Below are 20,767 nucleotides of genomic sequence, written 5' to 3'. Positions count from 1 at the left end.
GGTCGGCAGCCGCGCGTCAGCTGCCTGTAAGCATCAGGCAGATCAACCTTTTATGCTTTTTTTTTAAAAATCTTACGTCATTTAAAGAGTTTAAAATTGAGGCTTAATCGCGGCTGACGCGCCGCTGCCGAGCCCTAGAAGAAAAATTAGTGAAAAATAGCAGTATAAGAACAAATGAAGTGTTATATTTGATTGTCAAAAAAGTTTTACTTCATAAAAAATAATGCTTAAATCATATTTTTTTTACTTTTCAATAACTAATTTTTTATGTGCTATAATTCACTTTATTCTAGTCAGAGTTGTTTTTGTCGATTTTTATATGTTTTAAAATGTAAAAGCTTATCCTTATTTATGTTTTAATAGATATTTATCGCATCGTATTATGGGCAGCTTTCTCTGAATATTATCATGAAAAGATTAAAACTATGATTGTAATATTCGTGGAAAATTGTCTGTAATACGATGATATACATGATTTTTCTGCATGGCTTTAAACCAGTTCTAATCAAGCGGATATTAATCGGTTTCAAGGCCATATTGGAAAATATTATATTTGTTAACTAAGTTCAGATTAAATGAAAATAGATTTTACTTAAAAAAACTTAATTCTAAGTTTTTGGCCATTTTTCTTCATTTTTGTACTAAAAATATTTTAAAATAGTTTAGTTATTATAAACCAAAGCGTATATATTATTTTATTAAACATTAAGGGATGTGACGATTGATGGTGAATTAATCTTTTCAAATCTTTTCTGTGTTAAAATACGTCTTTGGTAGCTTGGGAAGTTAAAAAGAAGATTAATTTATCTTATATTGTCCTCTCACTCATTAAAAGTTTATGCTGTTTTAGTTATAACTGTTTATTTGTACTGATTTTGTTCTTTTTTAAAAGCGAAGCTTTTCTATAATTAGGATCGGTCCGTACATCCGTCCGTCCGAGACGGATTGCTTTTTTCGTTAATTTATCAAGCATGTTAGAATTGTCCTATCGATTTCAAACTTTGCATGCTGATTCCTATAACAATTAGGTTCGACTTAGAGAGCGAAGCAACTCTGTAATCGTTACCAGAAAGTCCGTAGGTCTATTTAAAACAAGCTGATTTTTTACTTTTTTGACAACAAATTTTTGTATGTAAAAATTATCTTATTCATTTGATTTTTGAGTACTGATTACTATTATATTAAGCGAGGCATATCTATAATCAAGTCCTAAACACGTCAGTATGTATCATGTATTTAATCAGTTTTGCAACAAATTTACTTATAATTTTGTATAGACTTATGATGCATTAATAATTAGTTCTGACACTCTACAAGTGTTAATGTTCGTTTGTCCTTGCATTGCAGAGTTTCGCTTTTACGGATGTTGTCATCATTGTTTTCTTAGAGATTAATTAACTTGTTAGCAATAATAAATATTTTTAGTAAAACACTCCTGTTCTTATTCTGAGATCTTAAGGGATAAGACAATGGCCGAGAAATTGTAAATGTAAAACCTTAATTATGATACACTAAATTACTTCTTCTGTAGATTACAATTAGTACAATTAGACATTCGACTTACTGAAACACCAAATGAAAATGCAATTAAAGTCCCCAAAATTGTTAAGCCAACGAATAAGAAAACGTTATTATAATACTTTGGGGACTGTTTTAATAAAGTGCCAAATGTCTTCTCCCTCCCTGGTTATTTTTAGTTAAATGTAAATACTAAATTTGTAAGGTTTTTAAATTAATTTATTTGGATCTACCTAACTAACCACTGAACCGATTCGTTAATAGATTCAAACCCGTTTTATGAAATCAATTAGCGGTTGTAGTTTCAGATTTCGCTACTTTGGATTATTTATTCTTGTTAAAAAATATTTATACTAATTTTTAATAGAATATATGTTAAGTATTAAAAATTGGCAAAAAGCCAGCAGATCAAATGTAGTTCATGTTAAATAAGTGTGTTACTTTCACCCTATTACAGCTTTTAAATTGTTTTCCTTTTATGTATTACTAGCGGCTACGCCCCTAGAGGCGTCTAGGTATTATTGATGAGTGTGTGTATGGGGGGGGGGGGAGGAATTGTAAATCTGCCCCTTTTTTGTCTCTAAAGAAGAAATATTTTTTTTGTGGGATGGGTCATTTTTTTTGGGAGGCGATTTCATTTGGGCGGGTGGTAGTACCCTCCCCAAGAATAGTTATAAACCTTCCCAGGATATATGAGAAGCTACATGGTACCCATATTGGTTCAGTGGTTAGCAAGATCCATTGGTACAGAAAGACAAACAGACACACAGATCCTGTTACTTATATATTCGATAGGATTTCAAATAATAGCGGAGTTAAAAAAAAAGCTATACTTAATACTTATGGAGAAAATTATCCTTGTAAAAATTTTCTTGAATTAATAAAATCATAAATTTAACTCACAGACTGTGAATCAATATTTCATATTAATTTCTTTACTTACACCAGGGATAAAGGTATAGGTGAAGAATAGTTATTTATCCCATCGTATTATAGACAGCTTTCCGCAGATATTAAAATGAATAATAAGATAAAAGACAGTTTTGTTAACAAAACTAGAATTGATTATATGATTTCCAATTGTTTATAGAGCTATATCTTATTAATGAAATTTATATAACAGTTATTTTCAAAAGTTTATAACAGATTATATAAGAGTACCCAAAGTGTCAAAGCCAACAAATAAAAGAATGTGTTAGTCAAAATTGGGGACCAGTATTATTTACAATCCAATGTCCCATCCCTCCCTGATATAAATGCTTTAAAAAGATGTGCTGAATTTTAATTTCCTAATATGTACGCAGTTTTCGCGGTGTTTCCTCATTATTTACTACTAGCTAAAAAAGCTTTAAACTTTCCAAAAGAAATTTTGAAAATTGATTATTGAGATAGGATGAGGAAACACTGCGGAAACTGTGTACACATTTGGAAATTAAAATTCAGCACATCTTTAAAAAGATTAGGTTGACTGACCTAAACGAATATAAAGAATTATGCATAGCATCGAATTATAGACAATTTTCCATGAATATTAAGATAAAAATCATAAAAGCAATACCAGTTTTGTATTATATTACAGGTTTTAATACTATTTATTTCATTTTTATGTCTGCGAAAAGCTGTCTATAATACGATGCGATAAATAACTATTATGTGTTATTTAATTTTATTATTACCTATCCTTCTCAACTAATATTAAAATATTGATAAAAAATGTTTCAAGTCTAGCAAATGAAAAAGTGTAGACAGATTAAAAAGAAATAATTTGTTTGGGGGTGGGTAATTTTTTTTTTGGTACAGAAAAACTGACAGACACACAGATCCTGTTACTTTTATTTTCAATAGGATTTCAAATAATAGCGGAGTTAAGAAAAAATTTATGGACAAAATTATCCTTGTTTAAAAAGTCTTTGATTAATAAAATCATAAATTTAACTCACAGACTGTGAATCAATATTTCAAATTAATTTCTGTACTTACACCAGGGATAAAGTATATGATTAAAACCAGTTTTGTTAGCCCCGTGGTGTCTTATGATTTCCAATTGTTTACAGACATATCTTATTAATGAAATTAATATAACAGTTTTCAAAAGTTTATAACAGATTATATAAGAGTACTAAAAATATCTAGTCCAACGAATGAAAGACTGTGTTAATAAAAATTGGGGACCTGCATTTTTTACAACCCAAGGTCCCATCCCTCCCTGATATAAATGCTTAAAAAAGATGTGCTGAATTTTAATTTCCTAATGTGTACGCAGTTTCCGCGGTGTTTCCTCATCCTATCTCAATATTTACTACTAGCTAAAAAAGCTTCAAACTTTCAAAAAAAGATAGAAAATTTATTATTGAGATAGGATGAGGAAACACCGCGGAAACTGCGTACACATTTGGAAATTAAAATTCAGCACATCTTTAAAAAGATTAGGTTGACTGACCTAAACGAATATAAAGAATTATGCATAGCATCAAATTATAGACAATTTTCCACGAATATTAAGATAATAATTATAAAAGTAATACCAGTTTTGTTAGCCCCACGGGACACGGGACTCACAAAACTGGTTTTAATCCTATTATTTTTTTATTTTAATATCCACGAAAAGTTGTCTATAATTCTGTTATTTGATTTTAAGATTACCTATCCTACTCAACTAATATTAAAATATTGATAAAAAATGTTTCAAGTCTAGCAAATGAAAAAGTGTAGACAGATTAAAAAGAAATCTGACACTCAGACGTTCCGGTATTAAAAAGCATAAATATTCTATACTATTCCTTGTCGGTATGTTTTTGAATTTAGAAACGGTGAAGAGCATAGTCAATCCTTATACTAAAGTAACAGGATGTTTGTTTGTCTGTGTGTTTGTACTGAAGGATCTCACTAACCGCTGAACCTATCGGGTTCTCCTTTACAGGGTAGATTCTCATAGGTCCTGGGAAGGTTTATAACTATTTTGGGGGAGGATACCACCACCCCCCCAAGAGAAATCACCACTAAAAAAAATACCCCTTCCCAAAAAAGAGAAAATAATAAACTCATCTGTGTTAATTTAACCTTCAACTTTTGGAGAGAAAAGAACTAAAAAACAGAGGTTATAAATTAAAAGGGTTAAAGAAGCAAAATTTGACTTTATCAAACAGGGGACATGCACAAAAATCCAATCAAGATTTAATAGTTTTTAAAGTTTTTAAGCAAACGAATGAGAGAACTATTCTTATGAACTTTGGGATACATTCAGACATGCAACATTTTCTGTTATAAGCCCACTTTTACTTTATGGGAAAGTTCTCCGGAATTTTGTCGGAATCTTACTATTGTTCTAAATGACTTGATTACTTAAATTTTGGGAATTAGGATATTCATTCATAAGAATTTAATATTTATTCAATTTTGATAAGAAAAAATGTGTCCATTAGAAGTGTAGCAATAAGAATCTAAAATCAGTGATAACAAGGTATAGGGCAATGGCAGGTATATAAGCAAATGTCCCCTCCCTCCCTAGTTTATATAAATAAGAATCATCTTTTTGCAAATATTTAAAATCAATCAAGAAACAAATACGATTTTTATTTCAGTATAGCTTTGAAACCGATTAATATCAGCAAGTTTAGAAATGTGCCATACTGAAAAATCATGTATAGCATAGTATTACAAAAATTAAATACTCATCGTATAACAGTATGCTGTTATTTAAATCAACAAAAAATACATTAATTAGAAGTAATCAAAATATTTTTTTAAATTAGTTATATTCTTGCCCTGTGACAAAGAAAGTTTAAACCGCCTAAAACCTGATATTTCGACCTGAATGGATTTAATTTATAATTAACTAGTAGGAAATTCGATGGCAAACCCCAAACAGACCGAGAATGTACACATGATTGAAAGCTAACTGACTAATTTTTATCTAATTAAATACTGCTTATAGTTCATAAATTAATTATATTTCAAAGATCTCTATTTTCTAACTTAAATTGTACATAAATCTTTTTTAAAATATTTGATAAACCTTTATCAAATAAATAAATGATACTGCACAAAGTCGGACATATATGATATTGTATGAAAAACACTTTAATATGTTATTGTTTAAAATTAAGAACGATAATTTAAGACAGCGTTTAAATAACATATTATCATTGGGGATGTACATAAATTTATCGGCCATTGTCTTATCCCTTTAGATCCCTGAGAATACCTCTGACGGGCAAGACAAAACATATAGAGAAGCGTTGCATCAATTATTTTCGCAGATTTTTTTCTAGATAGTACAAATTTGCAAGGTCTAATTTTTCTAGCAATTTTTACCAGGGATCTTAAGGGATAAGACAATGGATGATAAATTGATGCATACCCATAATTATAATAAACAAAATAACCCTTACTTTCTGTAGATTAAATAAAATCATTGGTGGAAATGTTTGAACACTACTTGTTTCTACCAATCAATCAAAATTAAACAAAAGCCCCAAATGTTTCTAGGGAAATGAAAACTTTGGGTACCAGTATGATTAATAGTCCAATGTCCCCTCCCTTCCTGAATAATTTCCAGACTTTTAATAGCTTTCCTAGTTGTAAAAAGAAAAATTGGGATAGTTAAAAGGTCTAAAAATGTATGATAATATTTAAAGCACAGGTGAGCTATAATTTAGGTTAAGTCGGTATGTTCGTCCGTTTGTCTTACTTTGATTAAGAATCCAGTTTCTATAAGAAATAAGAAGGAAAAAGGGAGAAAGATAAATACAACATTAGGGGTTGTAGGTTATGTTAAGGGAGAGAGGTTAAAATTATCTATTACTATTACGCTAGTTTGGAAGAAAATTGTACTTGTTAATAAAGTGTGTTTTTACTTTATTGGATAATAAAACTCTGGGATGTATTTTACACTGCAATGACCCCTTCCTCCCATGGGACGAGAATTTTGAAAAACAATTCGAAGTGAAAATTTCCCTACAACCCAAATCATTAAAAAAATTATTTCATCCTGCGGCTTCCCCCCTTCTATCCACTTACCTTTATTTACAGCATAAAACAAGTTTTACACACACATTTCGCAACAAAAATATCCAAATTTTACTCTATTATAAATAGAATTAATTTGCTGAATCCCTTCTCCCTGTTAATATCTAGACATAATTGTACTTTTTTCTTAGCATGTAAATTTATACCTATATCCCGTATGTTGACCTAAAAGTCAACGATAATACCGTGCAATGTGTCAGGGATCTAAAGGGATAAAGCATTCGTAGATAAATTGATGTACATCCCCAATGATAATACAATTATTGCTTACAATTATTGGTTGAAACATTTGGACACTCAACTTAATGAACCAAACAATCAAAATTTAATAAAAGTCGCCAAAGTTGTTAAATCAACATTACTTTAAAACTTTTGGGACTTGTATGATAAACAGCCCAATGTCCCCTCCCTCCCTGTGTTGCTTAAACTCACTTGTACAATTATTTTAGGCCTAAAATAATTTACAATTCGGAGAAAGTCTATTAAAGTCAGGGAGGAAGGGAGGGGACATTAGACTGTAATTTATGCTGGTACCCAAAGTTTTATAAACACGATCTCTCATTCGTTGGGTTTCATTAAATAAATGTACGTACAAAGTCAAAACTACATACAATTTTGATAAAAAAAAGGGGTAGTTTTGCTTATGATAATTAGGGATGCATATCAATTTATCGTCCATTGTCTTTCCCTTAAGATCTAATGTAATATAATGCTAGTAGGGGAAGATAGTTTAAGAAAAATATTATGCTTAAAGTTCTCTGAAATTTTAAGAGTTTATGTTGATAATATGCCTTTAATAAAATATCTATATTGTACCATTTATCCTATTATATAAAGTAGTAAGCTTTTTTTGTCTGTAGCGAAGGATCTCGCTAACCGCTGAACCAAAATGGTTCTCCTTTACAGTGAAGCTTCTTATAGTTCCAGGGAAGATTTTTAAGTATTTTATGGGAGGGTATCTCCACCCTCCAATAAAATTACCCATCCTCCCCAAACAAAAATTTATCTTTTCGTTATCTTTTAAAACTCAAATAAAAGGGGGGGGGGTTCTATTCCCCTCTTGCCTTAAGTACCCCTAGAGGCTTCTAGGGGCGTAGCCGCTAGTTCACAATATTGCGTCGACTATGTGGCTTTTTGAAAATAGTCGAGCTGACATAATATCCACATATCAATAAATATGGCTCATTTCGTTTTGTTAATTCTTACAAACTTACAAAACTAAATTTTCTGTAATAGAGCTTTCCTACCCACCGTGAGACGCACATTCTTAACCTATATATATATATATAGTAACTGTACAGCTAAAATATTTCTAACTCTTAAAATTATCTTTCCTCTAAAAGAAAGTATTTGTAACAATGGATATAAAATATACGTGGATATTATGACAGGGGAAAAATTGTCGTCAATTTAGGTTGCTCACGTGAACATCATTTATTAAGCAGTGGAGGGGGGGGGGACATTATTTTAGCAAGCTAAAAGTTTTACTTTACTAGAGTACATGATGATCAGCTGGTGTAAGATCCAAGTATTAATAAATCCATTTATGTAACATTGTGGGTTAATTTAGAACAGTTTGACTTTGAAATAGCGCTTGATGTTAATCACCGAAACTATACATATAGGCTTAAATCCAAAACGGGGGGGGGGGGGGGTATTGGGCTGTTTATTACACTTGTCCCCAAAGTTTTATAATAATGTTTTCTTATTCGTTGCCTGAACAACTTTTGGGCTTTTGGATAAAATCATGATTCGTAGGTTCATTAAGTTGAATGCAAAACATTTCAACCACTAATTGTAATCTACAAAAGAATTAATTTTGTGTATCAACATTGGGAATGTACATGAATTTATAAGCAATTGTCTTATCCCTTTCGTAAATTGTCTTATCTTTTAATATCTTGATAAAAATACAGACCTTACTGTTATAGAATTTTTAGATCGAGGAAAAAAAACAAAGTAGTGGGCTTCGTCGTATTATCACAGTAGCTTTTGATTGGTTATTTTAGGTTAGGTGAATGTTAAAGATTGCCCCTCATGGTTCGGAAATTGGTCCCCAGGGTTAGAGCCACCGAAGGGACTAAATATAGGGGAACAGCTACTGTAAAAATACGACGAAACCCGCTACTACGTTTTCTTTTAATGATCTGAATTTTCTAATTTAAAAAAAATTATATATTTTTAGTGAAGTTTATTTTAGAATAGTCAATAATACATATAACAAAAAATTTACATATTTAATTCATAATAATAATTATTAAATAAAAATTATAGGCAATTTATTTAAACAATATTGCTTTTAGGAAAAAATTACAATTATCTTTTTGATTATGAGAGTGATTTTATTGGTAATAATGGATATATATCATAATTTTAACATACAAATATAATAAATAGATATAGCATTATTAACAATTGTTCTTTATATCAATATTAAGTAATAGTATTATAGACAGCTTTCTGTGAATATTAAAATGAAAATTACAAGATTAAAATCTGTTTTTGTCAGAGGCTAATAAAACAGGTATTAATTTTCATTTTAATATTTGTGGAAAATTATCTGTACTTCAATGCTATGCATGATTTCACAGTAATGCTAATAACCGATTCTAATCCACCTGATATTAATCGGTTTCGAAGCCATACTGAAAAATGTTAATAAAACATCCAGTAAAATAATGGATAATAATCGTTCATTTTTCTAAGCTTTTGGAAATACGGGAGGACCAGCTTCAATTGTTGGGGAGAGGGGGGCGCTACCAGCCACAACCACCTCCTTGGGCTGAAAAAAAGAAAATATTTATCATAAAAAGTAGTAAGTTTTGTAGTCCTAACTTATGATTTCGATAATTGCTGAACTGTTAGTAAGTCTTGGGATTGTTTTGAGCTACTTTATTTTTTGCTTTAAGTCTCTGGATGGTTTTGGGCTATTTACAGTCCTTCTCTACTCCTTTGAATACAGAGTAACTTTATTCTCAAAAATCTCAAAAATCCCCCATGTGACGTCATAAACATGAGAGAGATGGGAGGAGAAGTGGGAAAGAAAACCCCTAGAAAGAGTTGGATAAACCTTCATTTTTATGATGCCACATGGCTGATTTTTAAGACACTTTGTGAAGTTACAATACAGAGCAATGTCTGTTTGTCTGTCCGTCTAAAGCTGACCGCTTGAATAAGCTCATCTTCTCAGGTAATGTATGTAAACAACACCCCATCCCCATTTGAAAAAAAATTACCATCCATTACTTTAAAAAAATCAAAATCATGTTTGTTTTAAAGCTAAGATGAAATATTGGGGACTCAGCAGTTAGCGAGATCTTTGGCTACAAACAAACAATGGACTACTCCTTTTCAAAATCATATGTAAGGATTACAAATGATGAGCTTAGATGTATAACGCAGAAAACTACTTGGCACCAAGTGGTGGAGACCTTTTCCGTCTGCTAGCAAATTGTTTTCTTCTCTTTTGTCTCTTGGCTGTGTTAATATTTCCGACGCTATTGTTTATTATTTAAAGACTTAACTGAACGTCGTTACAGGGTCGTGGCTAAGGTTACATAAAGCTAGTGCCCCTTTTATTCTTTTACTTTTAAGGATTAATCAAATAGAAATACCTTCTTTGATTTCTTGAAAGTAGATCTGAACTTTTTGAGGATACTTTTGTGCTGCGCGTTGTCGAAAAATCTCTTCTCCTAAAAAAATATCATTAATAGTATCAATATATTGTTTTTTTTTTTAATAAAAATAGATATATCTTGAATCTATATATATAATTAGAAAGTTGTAAGATTGAAAAAGGGATAATTAACTAAATTGAAAGACAGACAGACAGAATTTTTATTTAGGTTGTAAGATAGCAAGAAAGGCATCCAAAGAAGCTTATAAATAGATAGATGGATAGATAGATAATTCGATAGGTAATTAGATAGAAAATAGGTAACTTGAATCTTTCCTTTAAAGAACCGACTCTCATATAATGTTGTAACATAGCAAAAATTATAGTTATACAGTTATACAGGCTAATAGATAGATAGATAGATAGATAGATGATAGATAGAAAAGACAGGCAATTGTTTTTCATTTCGGTTGTAAGATAGCAAGAAAGGCATCAAAAGAAGCTTATAAATAGATAGATGGGTAGATAGATAATTAGAAATAAAATTGATAGATGAATAGAAAGAAAAGATAATTAGACATAAAATAGATACCTTGAATCTCTAAGTTAGGAACTGAATTTCGTCAGTTCAGATAGATAGATAATTATTTATAAAATAAATACCTTTAATCTCTCAGATAGTAACTGAATTTCATCTAATGTTGTAATATAGCAAAAACGATTGTAGATAGTTATAACAATAGATAGCTAGACAAAAAATAGATACATTAAATCTCTCAGTAAGGAACTGAAGTTCATCTGAAGTTGTAATATAGCAAAACGACTGTTAGATATATAGTTAGATATAGATAGAAAGATAGATAATTAGATAGATAAATGAGTACCTTAAATCTCTCTGTGAGGAACTGGATTTCGTCAGGATTATCAGAATCATAATACTTGAGAATCTTGTCTTTGTCATACTTGGTCGGAATAGTCACATATCTAGAGTATAACAAGAATGTCAACATCCATAAAAATGAAAGGACAAACGAACATTAACACTTGTAGAGTGTCAGAATTTAATATGGAAAATAATAATTCAAAGCCTCAAAAAAATTGTTAGTAAATTTGAAACAAAACTGCTTAAATACATGATACTGTTTAAGGCCATGCTGACATTTCTAGGACTTGATTATAGAGATGCTTCACTTACAACATTGTACCTTGTTGTGAAAGGAATCAGTATTTCAAAATACAGATGAATAAGATAATTCTAACATTAAAAAATTTAAAAATCAGCTTGTTATAAATGTTCTGGTAACGATTATATAGTTTCTACGCTTTCTAACTCGTACCCAGGGATAAGGGATGGGAAACGTAGGAAAATATTATTTCAGGCCTATTTCAAGCCTAGGCCTATTTCTAGCCTAATAAACCAGTTTTGGGATAGCGCAGTGGTTCGTATAAAATGCTAATGAAAAAGCTGTGTGTGTGTGTGTAGATAAAGTATAGAATCAAATTCAGGTAGCTAGTTTAAAGTAAAAAACATAACTTTTTATAAACCTATATATTAATGGCTTTTGTTAAAATGAAGTTTTTTCTCTCCCAAAATTTTTTATCTTTTACTTTGGTAATTTGAACTGTCAGAAAGCTATCGTTGGGTTTCCCTCAGACAGATTTTAGTTTGTATTATTTGCATTTTTATTAATGAGTAAAAATTTTATTTGAAAATTTCATTGCTAATTAAAATTCAAAATAAATAAATAAATATGCATTGGGTAACATTCTATCAAGTTCTTTGGATACTATACTGGATATAATGTAATGATATATCTGTACTGTGTTGTATTGTACAAAAATTAGGGTGAAGGTGTTGTATTACTCCGTACTAAATTTTTAAAATTCAAAATCCAACATCTAATTTATAAACTACCAAATGAAAATTCGTAGCTACCTTCTTTCCAAAAAAATAATCCCGTTATTTTTGTTTTTTCTATGTGGCCCTTTTTTAATGTTTAACTCTAAGCAGATTTAATAATTAAACTAATGTGATCTAACACCATTTATATTTATTTTTTCGTAGCAGACGAAATCATTATTTTTTCTAGAATTGTCTGCTTGTAAAATTTCCGCCATCTGTGATTTGGGCTTGTTTTGTATCAACCAATCACCAATTGGCTCCGCCAATTGGTGATTGGTTGATACAAAACAAGCCCAAATCACAGAACACTATTGGTTTAGAGCGGTAGCCAATATGAGCCGTCCGCCAGTAAGGTCATTAAATTAGGCAAATGGTAAAAGTTGCATGATCCCTTTCAAAACCAGGCCGAGACCTAATTTATGGCCAGGTTTCCTATCCCTTATCCCTGCTCGTACCTAACTGTTAAAACAATCAGCATACAAAGTTTTAAATCGTTAGTACAATTCTAACCTGTTTAAATTAACGACTTTTCGTTACCGTTTTAGACGGACGGACGTACGGTCCGACCCTTATAATAAAAAAAACTTTGCTTTTAAAAAGATGGATCTAGTGCAGTTCACGGTGAAATGTTCCTGGTAACGATTATTTCCCAAAATTTATGAATACTTCTTTCTTCTGTAAAGCCTTTTCTGTGCATCATTGGATCTTGGCTATTCCAGATTATTTATAGGCCTTCTTAGGCTTTAAACTGTGTATGGGCATGACAATAGAGTAAAACACTGAAGGAAGAAAGGGGTATCAGTATTTTTCTAACTTTGTGTATTCCTTATTGAAAAAAAACTACAGACAATTTTTTTTAAGTTAACATAAATTTTATCGTTTTACTAATTTTATCGTTTATCTTTTTAGTTCGCTCAACTACTTGGGGTACTAGTATTATATTTCGATTGGCTGGTTTATGAAATTTAGTGATAAAATGTTTCAACCACTAATTCTATTTAGAAGGAGTAAATTTGTGCATCATCATTGGGGATGTTCATCAATTTATCGGCCATTGTCTTATCCCGTTAGATCCCTGATACTTAAATTAATAAATTAATCAACCTGGATTTAGGATCAATGGTGAAATCTTTGTACTTCTTTACAAGGTTGCCATCTGTTGTCTGATTTAAAATTGATCTGAAAATATAAGAGGAATGTTATGTTATTTATATACCTGCAAAAAAGTATTTTCTATATAAATAGTATTCTAATTATACTTATACTTTAGCAATATATTCCAATTTCTGCACGGTTATGATGCAAAAAAAAGTTCTATTTAATAGCGAAGCATTTATATAGTTAGGTTTAGTCCGTCCGTCCGTAACGTAAGTAATATTGGAGTAAGCTCTTCCAAATAATGTTGAATGCATTGTTACTCTATATTGTTTTTGTTCGTTTGTCTTTCTTCCTGATTATTTAAGTTCCGCTTTTCTGAATGTTGTCATTCAATCATACCTAGTCATTTCTCTTTCGGCCAAAATTTTGATTGGATTTTTCTTGCCCAAAAACCAATCTCTAATCATCCAGCCAGCATCTAGGGCTGACAGAAAACCACGGGCGCAGCCGGTACCTAGATAGATAATAAGTTAGAAAATATCTAGCTAGCCAGCATCTAGGACAGAGAGAAAACCATGGGCGCAGCCGGTACCTAGACAGATTATAAGATAGAAAATATCAAGCTAGCCAGCCTATATGGCGGATAGAAATAACAGCCACGATTGGTTGGTTCACTTAGTTAAGTGTCCAAACATTTCAACCCCTAATTGTAATCTAAAGACGGAATAATTTTGTGTATCATCATTGGGAATACACATCAATATATCGGCCATTGTCTTATCTCTGTAGATCCCTGAGTAATAATTATATTTTAACTACAGACTTATGTTGATAAAATAACAGCACAAAAGATTACCTTCCGGCCAGAAAGGCTCCAGCAGGCTGTCTCCAACAATGGTAGCCAACAGGGGCTGTCCTTTCCTTACCTGAAAATTGATATACAATAACTTGGATGTCGCACCAGATTTTCCTTTACTCTTATAAAGAGATACACGCAGCTGGCTAAAATAACGATACCCGCAGCCACACCTTTAACCAATCCCCTCCCCACCTACTGAATGAAGGAACTGATCAATCAATGGGGAAATTGGGTAATAAATCACTAATAACCATAGTTTATTAACCCAGTTATTAAATTGGTTGGATCAAAAACTTTTTGTGCCTTAATTGAATTTGGATTAGATGGTTCTTAACTTGTAGTGTTCAAACATTTTCAACTAACAATTTTCCTAGTTACGAGATGTAATCATTGGGGATGTAAATCAACTTATCCTCCATTGTCTTATCCCTAAATCTCCCTGAATAAAACTTACTGTGACTCTGGCAGCGACCCTAGCAGCATACTATCTATCTAACTAACTATCTATCTATCTATCTATCTATCTATCTATCTATCTATCTATCTATCTATCTATCTATCTATCTATCTATCTATCTATCTATCTATCTATCTATCTATATATCTATCTATCTATCTATCTATCCATATATCTATCTATCTATCTATCCATCCACATATCTATATATCTGACTACTTACGGTGACTCTGGCAGCTACCCTAGCAGCATACAGGTTGGTGAAATCAAAGATACAACAATCTGGAGACCCCTTGTCACCTAGTTAGAAAAAATATTTGTATTTATAGCATATTTATATATATATAAATATGTAAAAATGTATTAAAAGAAAAAATGAAAATCAATTAAAACATGATAAAATTCAAAAAGCATCATATAAATAAAAAATATATGGTAAAAACTCAAAGTAAAAAAAGTTAAAAAGCTTCATTTTCCATACTTGAAAATCATGTCTAGCTGTCTATCCATCCTTTAAATAACGTCTGTTATATTTTTGCAGACATCTTCCAAAGATAATTGTGCTTTACACACCTTAGATATTTGTCTGTCCATCTATAATAGAATGTCTGTCTATAAGTCTATCTATCTGTCTGTCTGTCTATCTATCTGCTAAAGCCTGATTATATATTTATGAAGACATCTACGAAAGATTTTGTGCATCATACACCTTAGATGTTTGTCTGTCTGTCTGTATGTCTATCTATCTGTCTGTATGTCTATCTATCTGTCTGTAAGTCTATCTATCTGTCTGTATGTCTATATATATGTTACAGCCTGTTTATATATTTATGAAGACATCTACCAAAGATTTTGTGCTTCACACACCTTAGATGTTTGTCTGTCTGTATGTCTATCTAGTCTGTCTGTATGTCTATCTATCTGTCTGTATGTCTATCTATCTGTTACAGCCTGATTATATATATTATGAAGACATCTACCAAAGATTTTGTGCTTTACACACCTTAGATGTTTGTCTGTCTGTTCATCTATAATAAAATGTCTGTCTGTAAGTCTATCTATTTGTCTGTATGTCTATCTATCTGTTACAGCCTGATTACGTATAATGAAGACATCTACCAAAGATTTTGTGCATCACACACCTTACAACATTTACCTTTAGCTCCTTAAACAAACATATAAAAACATCATCTACAAGGTGTTTTTTTTTTTTAAATCAAAGTTTTCATTTTGGTTGATTGAAAAGCTATAAGTAAAATGAAAATAACATATAAAAAAAGAGATTTAACAAAGCCAAAAATAGTTATTTATCGCATCGTATTATAGACATCTTTCCGCGGATATCTAAATAAAAAAATATCAGATTTAAACCAGTTTTGTTAGCCCAGATTTCCCGGTATTAAATATATTATGATTTTCATTTTAATATTCGTGGAAAATTGTCTCTAATACAATGCTATACATGATTTTTCCGTATGGCTGAGAAACAATTCTAATACAGCGGATATTGATCGGTTTCAAACAGGGTGGGGAAAAACCCAGGGTTTTTTAAAAAAGCCCAACCCAACCCGTAAAAACCCTTAAAACCCTGGGTTTTTATGGGTTTTTTAGGGTTTTATTGGGTTTTTTCATTTAGGAGTCAAATACATTTAATATATTGATGAAATATTAATGTTTATGTTGTTGTAGGTAAAAGGTAAGCAAGATTTCACAATAAACAAGATAGATAATAAAGAAAGCTGGCATTCCGATCAATTATAAACCCTTATTAGCAATGGTGCACAAAATGATAGAGTTTAACTTAAAGTCAAGAAAATAAAACATTATGATAACCCGTTTTACCCCATCCCTTATCCTCTACCCCACTTTTGCTTTCATTACAAAATTCTTCCATCCTAACTTAACAACGCTACTCAATATATAGCTCACCAAATTTACACATAAGGTGACGTTAACATGGGAAATACATATAATTAATTATGAAAATAATATATCCAAGTGCGTCTGTCGATAAAAAGAGAAAGACGCAATAAATCATTTAGCTCTTTATTTTTAATTTTTTAAGTTTAAAAATATTGTACTCGGCTATTCCTTGGCCGATTTAGGCTTTTAATCATATCCTGGCCGAGACAAATTTAGACCGTTGACTAATCAAAAATCGGTTCAGTTAGAGGGATACCCAACGTCTCAATTTATTGCTACCAAAAGTCTTATAACTACGTTGCAATTATATAAAAACCCGTAAATTGAGTTTAATCAAAGGAGTATACTACACATTTCAATCACGCCCCCATCCCGTGATACAGTGTGGCATTAATTTGTCATCGACCGCACAAAATATTCTATTAAGGGGGAGGGGAGGTTAAAAGCTTCAAAACATGGAACCTACTCCTCTATTCTTAAGCTGTCAACACCCCCCCCCCCACCCTCCCAGAAATTATTAAGGTCTTTTCCTTTTTACAAACACTTCACGGTTGGACCCTCAGATGTAAAAACTTTATTTTAGTGTTTGGCCAAAATGACTTAGCAATTGTATCTGTAAGTACGTCTAATAACACCCTTTGCTATTTTTAAAATCCTAGAAAAATTTTTTTGCAAGAAAATTGCACAAATTCGCCACCTTTTTTAGAACCACTACATAACTCGAGTTTTAAAACTTTTTATATAAAATCCTTTTTACAAAAAATATCAATAATTACTTAAAATTAAACCTGAAAGAAAAAAAATCTCATTACACGTGTTAATTTGCATGTTTTAGGTCTTTTTTTGAGGAAAGTATAACTTCCACATTTTTGACAATAATTATATTCTTTTAACATTTCAAAGTAAAATATAATAAAACTTAAACGATTTTTCTTGAATTATCAGTTGAAAATTTCATCAAACATGCAATTTAAGTGATGAAAATTTAATAAAATCATTTTTGAATGTTTAGAATTACCAATTTTCTACATTTAAAACAAAATGTTAACAAAATTTAAAAACATTTTAACATATAACTTCAAAAATCAAAAACATTTTATAAAAAGATGTTTCAAAAAATAAATCATTAAAAGGTATTAAAATGCATTTGAAATTACTTAAAATTAAAACGAGAACATCTTTTTACACTGTATTCTGTGTAATAGAGTTTAAATGACATGATTAGTGAATGAAATATTTCCTAAACTCATTAAGCCTTTTTGTGACTATATTAAAAATAATTTATTTTGTTTTATATTGTTTTTTTATTCAAATATTTGACAAAATTTTCCCTACGTCAATAAAATAAAGTCAGTTTTTTACTGTTTCCAGGTTTTTCTTTATAATTATAACAATTAAATATAATATAAATCTTCATTATCTTTTATTTGAATTATCATACACATTAAAATGTAAAGTATAAGCTAGAATAGCACTTTTTTCAACAAATATTTTAATGACATTATATCAAAATAATTCCTCTTAAATATCACACAACATATGATTGAGAAGTATAGCCATTTCTTGGAGGTATAAAATTTACAAAAATACCATTAATTCTGTTTTTATCAAAAGTTAAAAAAAATGAACAATTCTAAAACAATTGTTGGCTGTCTAGATATTGAGTACACTAAGACTACGACTCTGATCTATTGAAATAACGTTGCAAAAAGAGGGGTTCTAAAAGTAATCTACCTAATTTTTTTTTAAAGAACCAACTAGTACTGTCAGTATCTTTTTTCTTGTAATCTAGCAGACAATCAAATCATAACACAATTTTCATGATAAAATATTCAGGTTTCTACTGTGGTATTCGGCAACCGTGAGCCATGCCTATGGCACCCCTGACCGGGGTTCGGTGGAGGGTCAATGGCCCTCCCCCGAGTCCTGGGGACGGGGTCTGACGACCCCCTCCCTATGCTTAAAATTAATGATTGAATCTGCCAAGTTTATTATGGTTAACTGTATTGTTAATTCCCCCCCACCCTTTCCAGGGATGGGGGATCATTATTGCCCAAACTGACTATTGTGTATGTATTATAATGCTTTTATGTTATGATTATTTATTCCTATCTGTGTAGTTATTGTTTGTTGTATATAGCTTTAGTACCCTTTAGACCTGCAATAAAGTGACAACTGAAATAGATGTTGATTATTATTTGGTGAATGCTAGAGAAGCGTAGCTTCTCTATAGTCAGGTGTCCACGTCTGTCACACTGCCGTAATCTAATTGAACTCCGGTGTCTGCCCTTTATCCTCGGCGGATTGGAGATGCGATCCTCAATTTTCAAATTCTTTGAACGTACATATGAGACTTTTACAGAAATGCTTCGCATCCACAACTATCTATCTATGCTTGATATAAAATCAACACTATATAGATCATATTATGAACCTTTGATTGACACGTGCCCTGCAATTAACTAGTAGCACTCAGGGGCAAGACACAATTACTTTAGCTAGGCCCAAGGCATTATTTGTATCAATTTATGCATTCATAGGCCTGTCTCTACCTATATGACACCATATATGGGTAACGAAAGCCTATTCATGGTAATCTGTATGTGATTTGCTAATAGTATATGTTTATTAAAGATATTATGTTTATAGTTAATGTAATCGTATAAACAACTAGTACATATATGTATGCCTACAACTATGCCTGATTTACGTCACATATTAACACACAGATATTTAATTGCACAGACAAACACTAAAATCCTGGTCCAGAGCTAATGTTATAGCATGTACCTCTTGAATTTATTCAGTTATTTACTAACTCTCCTACCATCAACTTCTCTTTCTGGCTTTAAAAGGTAATGACTTAGTTGTTTGGCATGCATTGTAGTTTAAATTTAGGCCCCTTAGTACTTAGCATGAATTGAGCTCAGGCCTTATGTTAGAACTCTAACACTTAGCACAATTCACTGCTTGGGACTTAGGGCACATTTCTGTCCTACTCTACTTATAATTTTAACACTTATCCTGTAAATATTTCCATACTTAACTTATGCACTTGTGATATAAATACACTTTATAAAAACATTTTCCTTCCTTAATACTTAATATACTTATATGATTCTGATCGAATATCAAAACCAACCATTTATTCTTAGGTTAAAGCAACATAATACTTCGCGTGGGTCTTTTGTTGAGCGTCCACCAGCTCAACCAAATTCGTATTATACTTGTGGGAATAGAGGGTTAAGCATTCTAAATAAGCGAACCGACGATGAGAATGTCTATGTGTATTGCATTAAAATTAGGTTTTAGTAGTACTCATAGAAGAGCGGTCTCCATACCTAAATATGGACAAACGCCCCATTCGCACACACAATGGTGCAACTTACCGGTTGTATCTTAAAAAAATTTTACTTCATAAATTTTTTCTTTTTTTCCTTACCGTACCCGAACCGCCTAAGGCAGGTATTTTTACCAAAATCGAATAATTGTAGCGATGGCAAAATCGGATTTACCAAAACCTGTGATACTATTTGAGAGCAAGGTTAGGACTATGAGGCGTTTGAAGAGATAGGGACTGAAAGGCACGACACAAATGCAATTGAGAGCCTCGTGTACGAGCAGTTGCACTAGCTGACACTCTAGAGGCCCTAGAGAATGCTAGCATATTTGTGGCCATTGGTCGCCGCCCTATAAGGACACTCGCACTGGTTGACACTCTAGAGGCCCTAGAGAATACCAGCACACCGGCACCTCCATGTACGCCTCTCTTTAGTAAAACACTTGGGTTGGAATAATCTATGATTGAGCTATGTGCAAAATTTTGATTTCTGGACTTAGTCAGAATTTTGAAATTTAGGAGTTGTGCTAGGTGGCGGAGTATATATATAAATCTTCGGACTTAGTATGATTTTTACTTATTCGGGAATTCTCTAAGTGTTGAAATACTTGAATCTTTGATATTTAAACCAGAACTTATTAAGAATCAAGCATGGAGTAACTTTTCATTTTTAAGCTATCAAAATACTATTTGTAAAGGACCATTTTGAACTGCCTTATTAAATGAAAACTTAGGAGCAAATCCTATAGAACACGGGAAACGCTGTTAGTTGGGATACATATTGTCTTTGGAGCCATGTTTCTGAAACAATATGCCGAAAGCAGTTAGTACTCTTGAGTCGTAGTAAAGGGCCAAAAGATTATTACAAACTTGAAGCATTTATACTCAAGTTAAACTGTACTAATACTTTGGTGCCGTTAGAACTGATTTTCTGAGATTTGCACTTACTTATACATGCCTAGGACTTATATTCTTAATGCAATTCTGATTTATACGCGGATGTATCAAAATAACCATAGCCTCCA

General features: G+C 31.4%; 1 protein-coding gene across 1 annotated transcript in view; it reads right to left on the bottom strand.

The window, feature by feature from the left end:
* Positions 1-8,757: 8,757 nt before the first annotated feature.
* LOC145334223 (F-actin-monooxygenase mical1-like) overlaps positions 8,758-20,767 on the bottom strand; it is a 55,804-nt gene continuing 43,794 nt past the window's right edge. Inside the window, exons 19-25 of the mRNA XM_080179598.1 lie at positions 14,703-14,779; positions 14,020-14,089; positions 13,563-13,677; positions 13,170-13,244; positions 11,047-11,146; positions 10,161-10,238; positions 8,758-9,328 (exon numbers count right to left, since the gene is read on the bottom strand). Of these exons, the coding sequence (XP_080035724.1) occupies positions 9,248-9,328; positions 10,161-10,238; positions 11,047-11,146; positions 13,170-13,244; positions 13,563-13,677; positions 14,020-14,089; positions 14,703-14,779 (596 nt within the window). The 3' untranslated portion in view covers positions 8,758-9,247. The remainder of the gene's footprint in view (positions 9,329-10,160; positions 10,239-11,046; positions 11,147-13,169; positions 13,245-13,562; positions 13,678-14,019; positions 14,090-14,702; positions 14,780-20,767) is intronic.

Source organism: Acartia tonsa, chromosome 12 (genome assembly GCF_053477335.1).
Source record: "Acartia tonsa isolate MP-2025a chromosome 12, ASM5347733v1, whole genome shotgun sequence".
NCBI lineage: Eukaryota > Metazoa > Arthropoda > Copepoda > Calanoida > Acartiidae > Acartia > Acartia tonsa.
The sequence above is the reverse complement of the archived record's forward strand: the minus strand, read 5'-3'. Positions and strand labels throughout refer to the sequence as shown.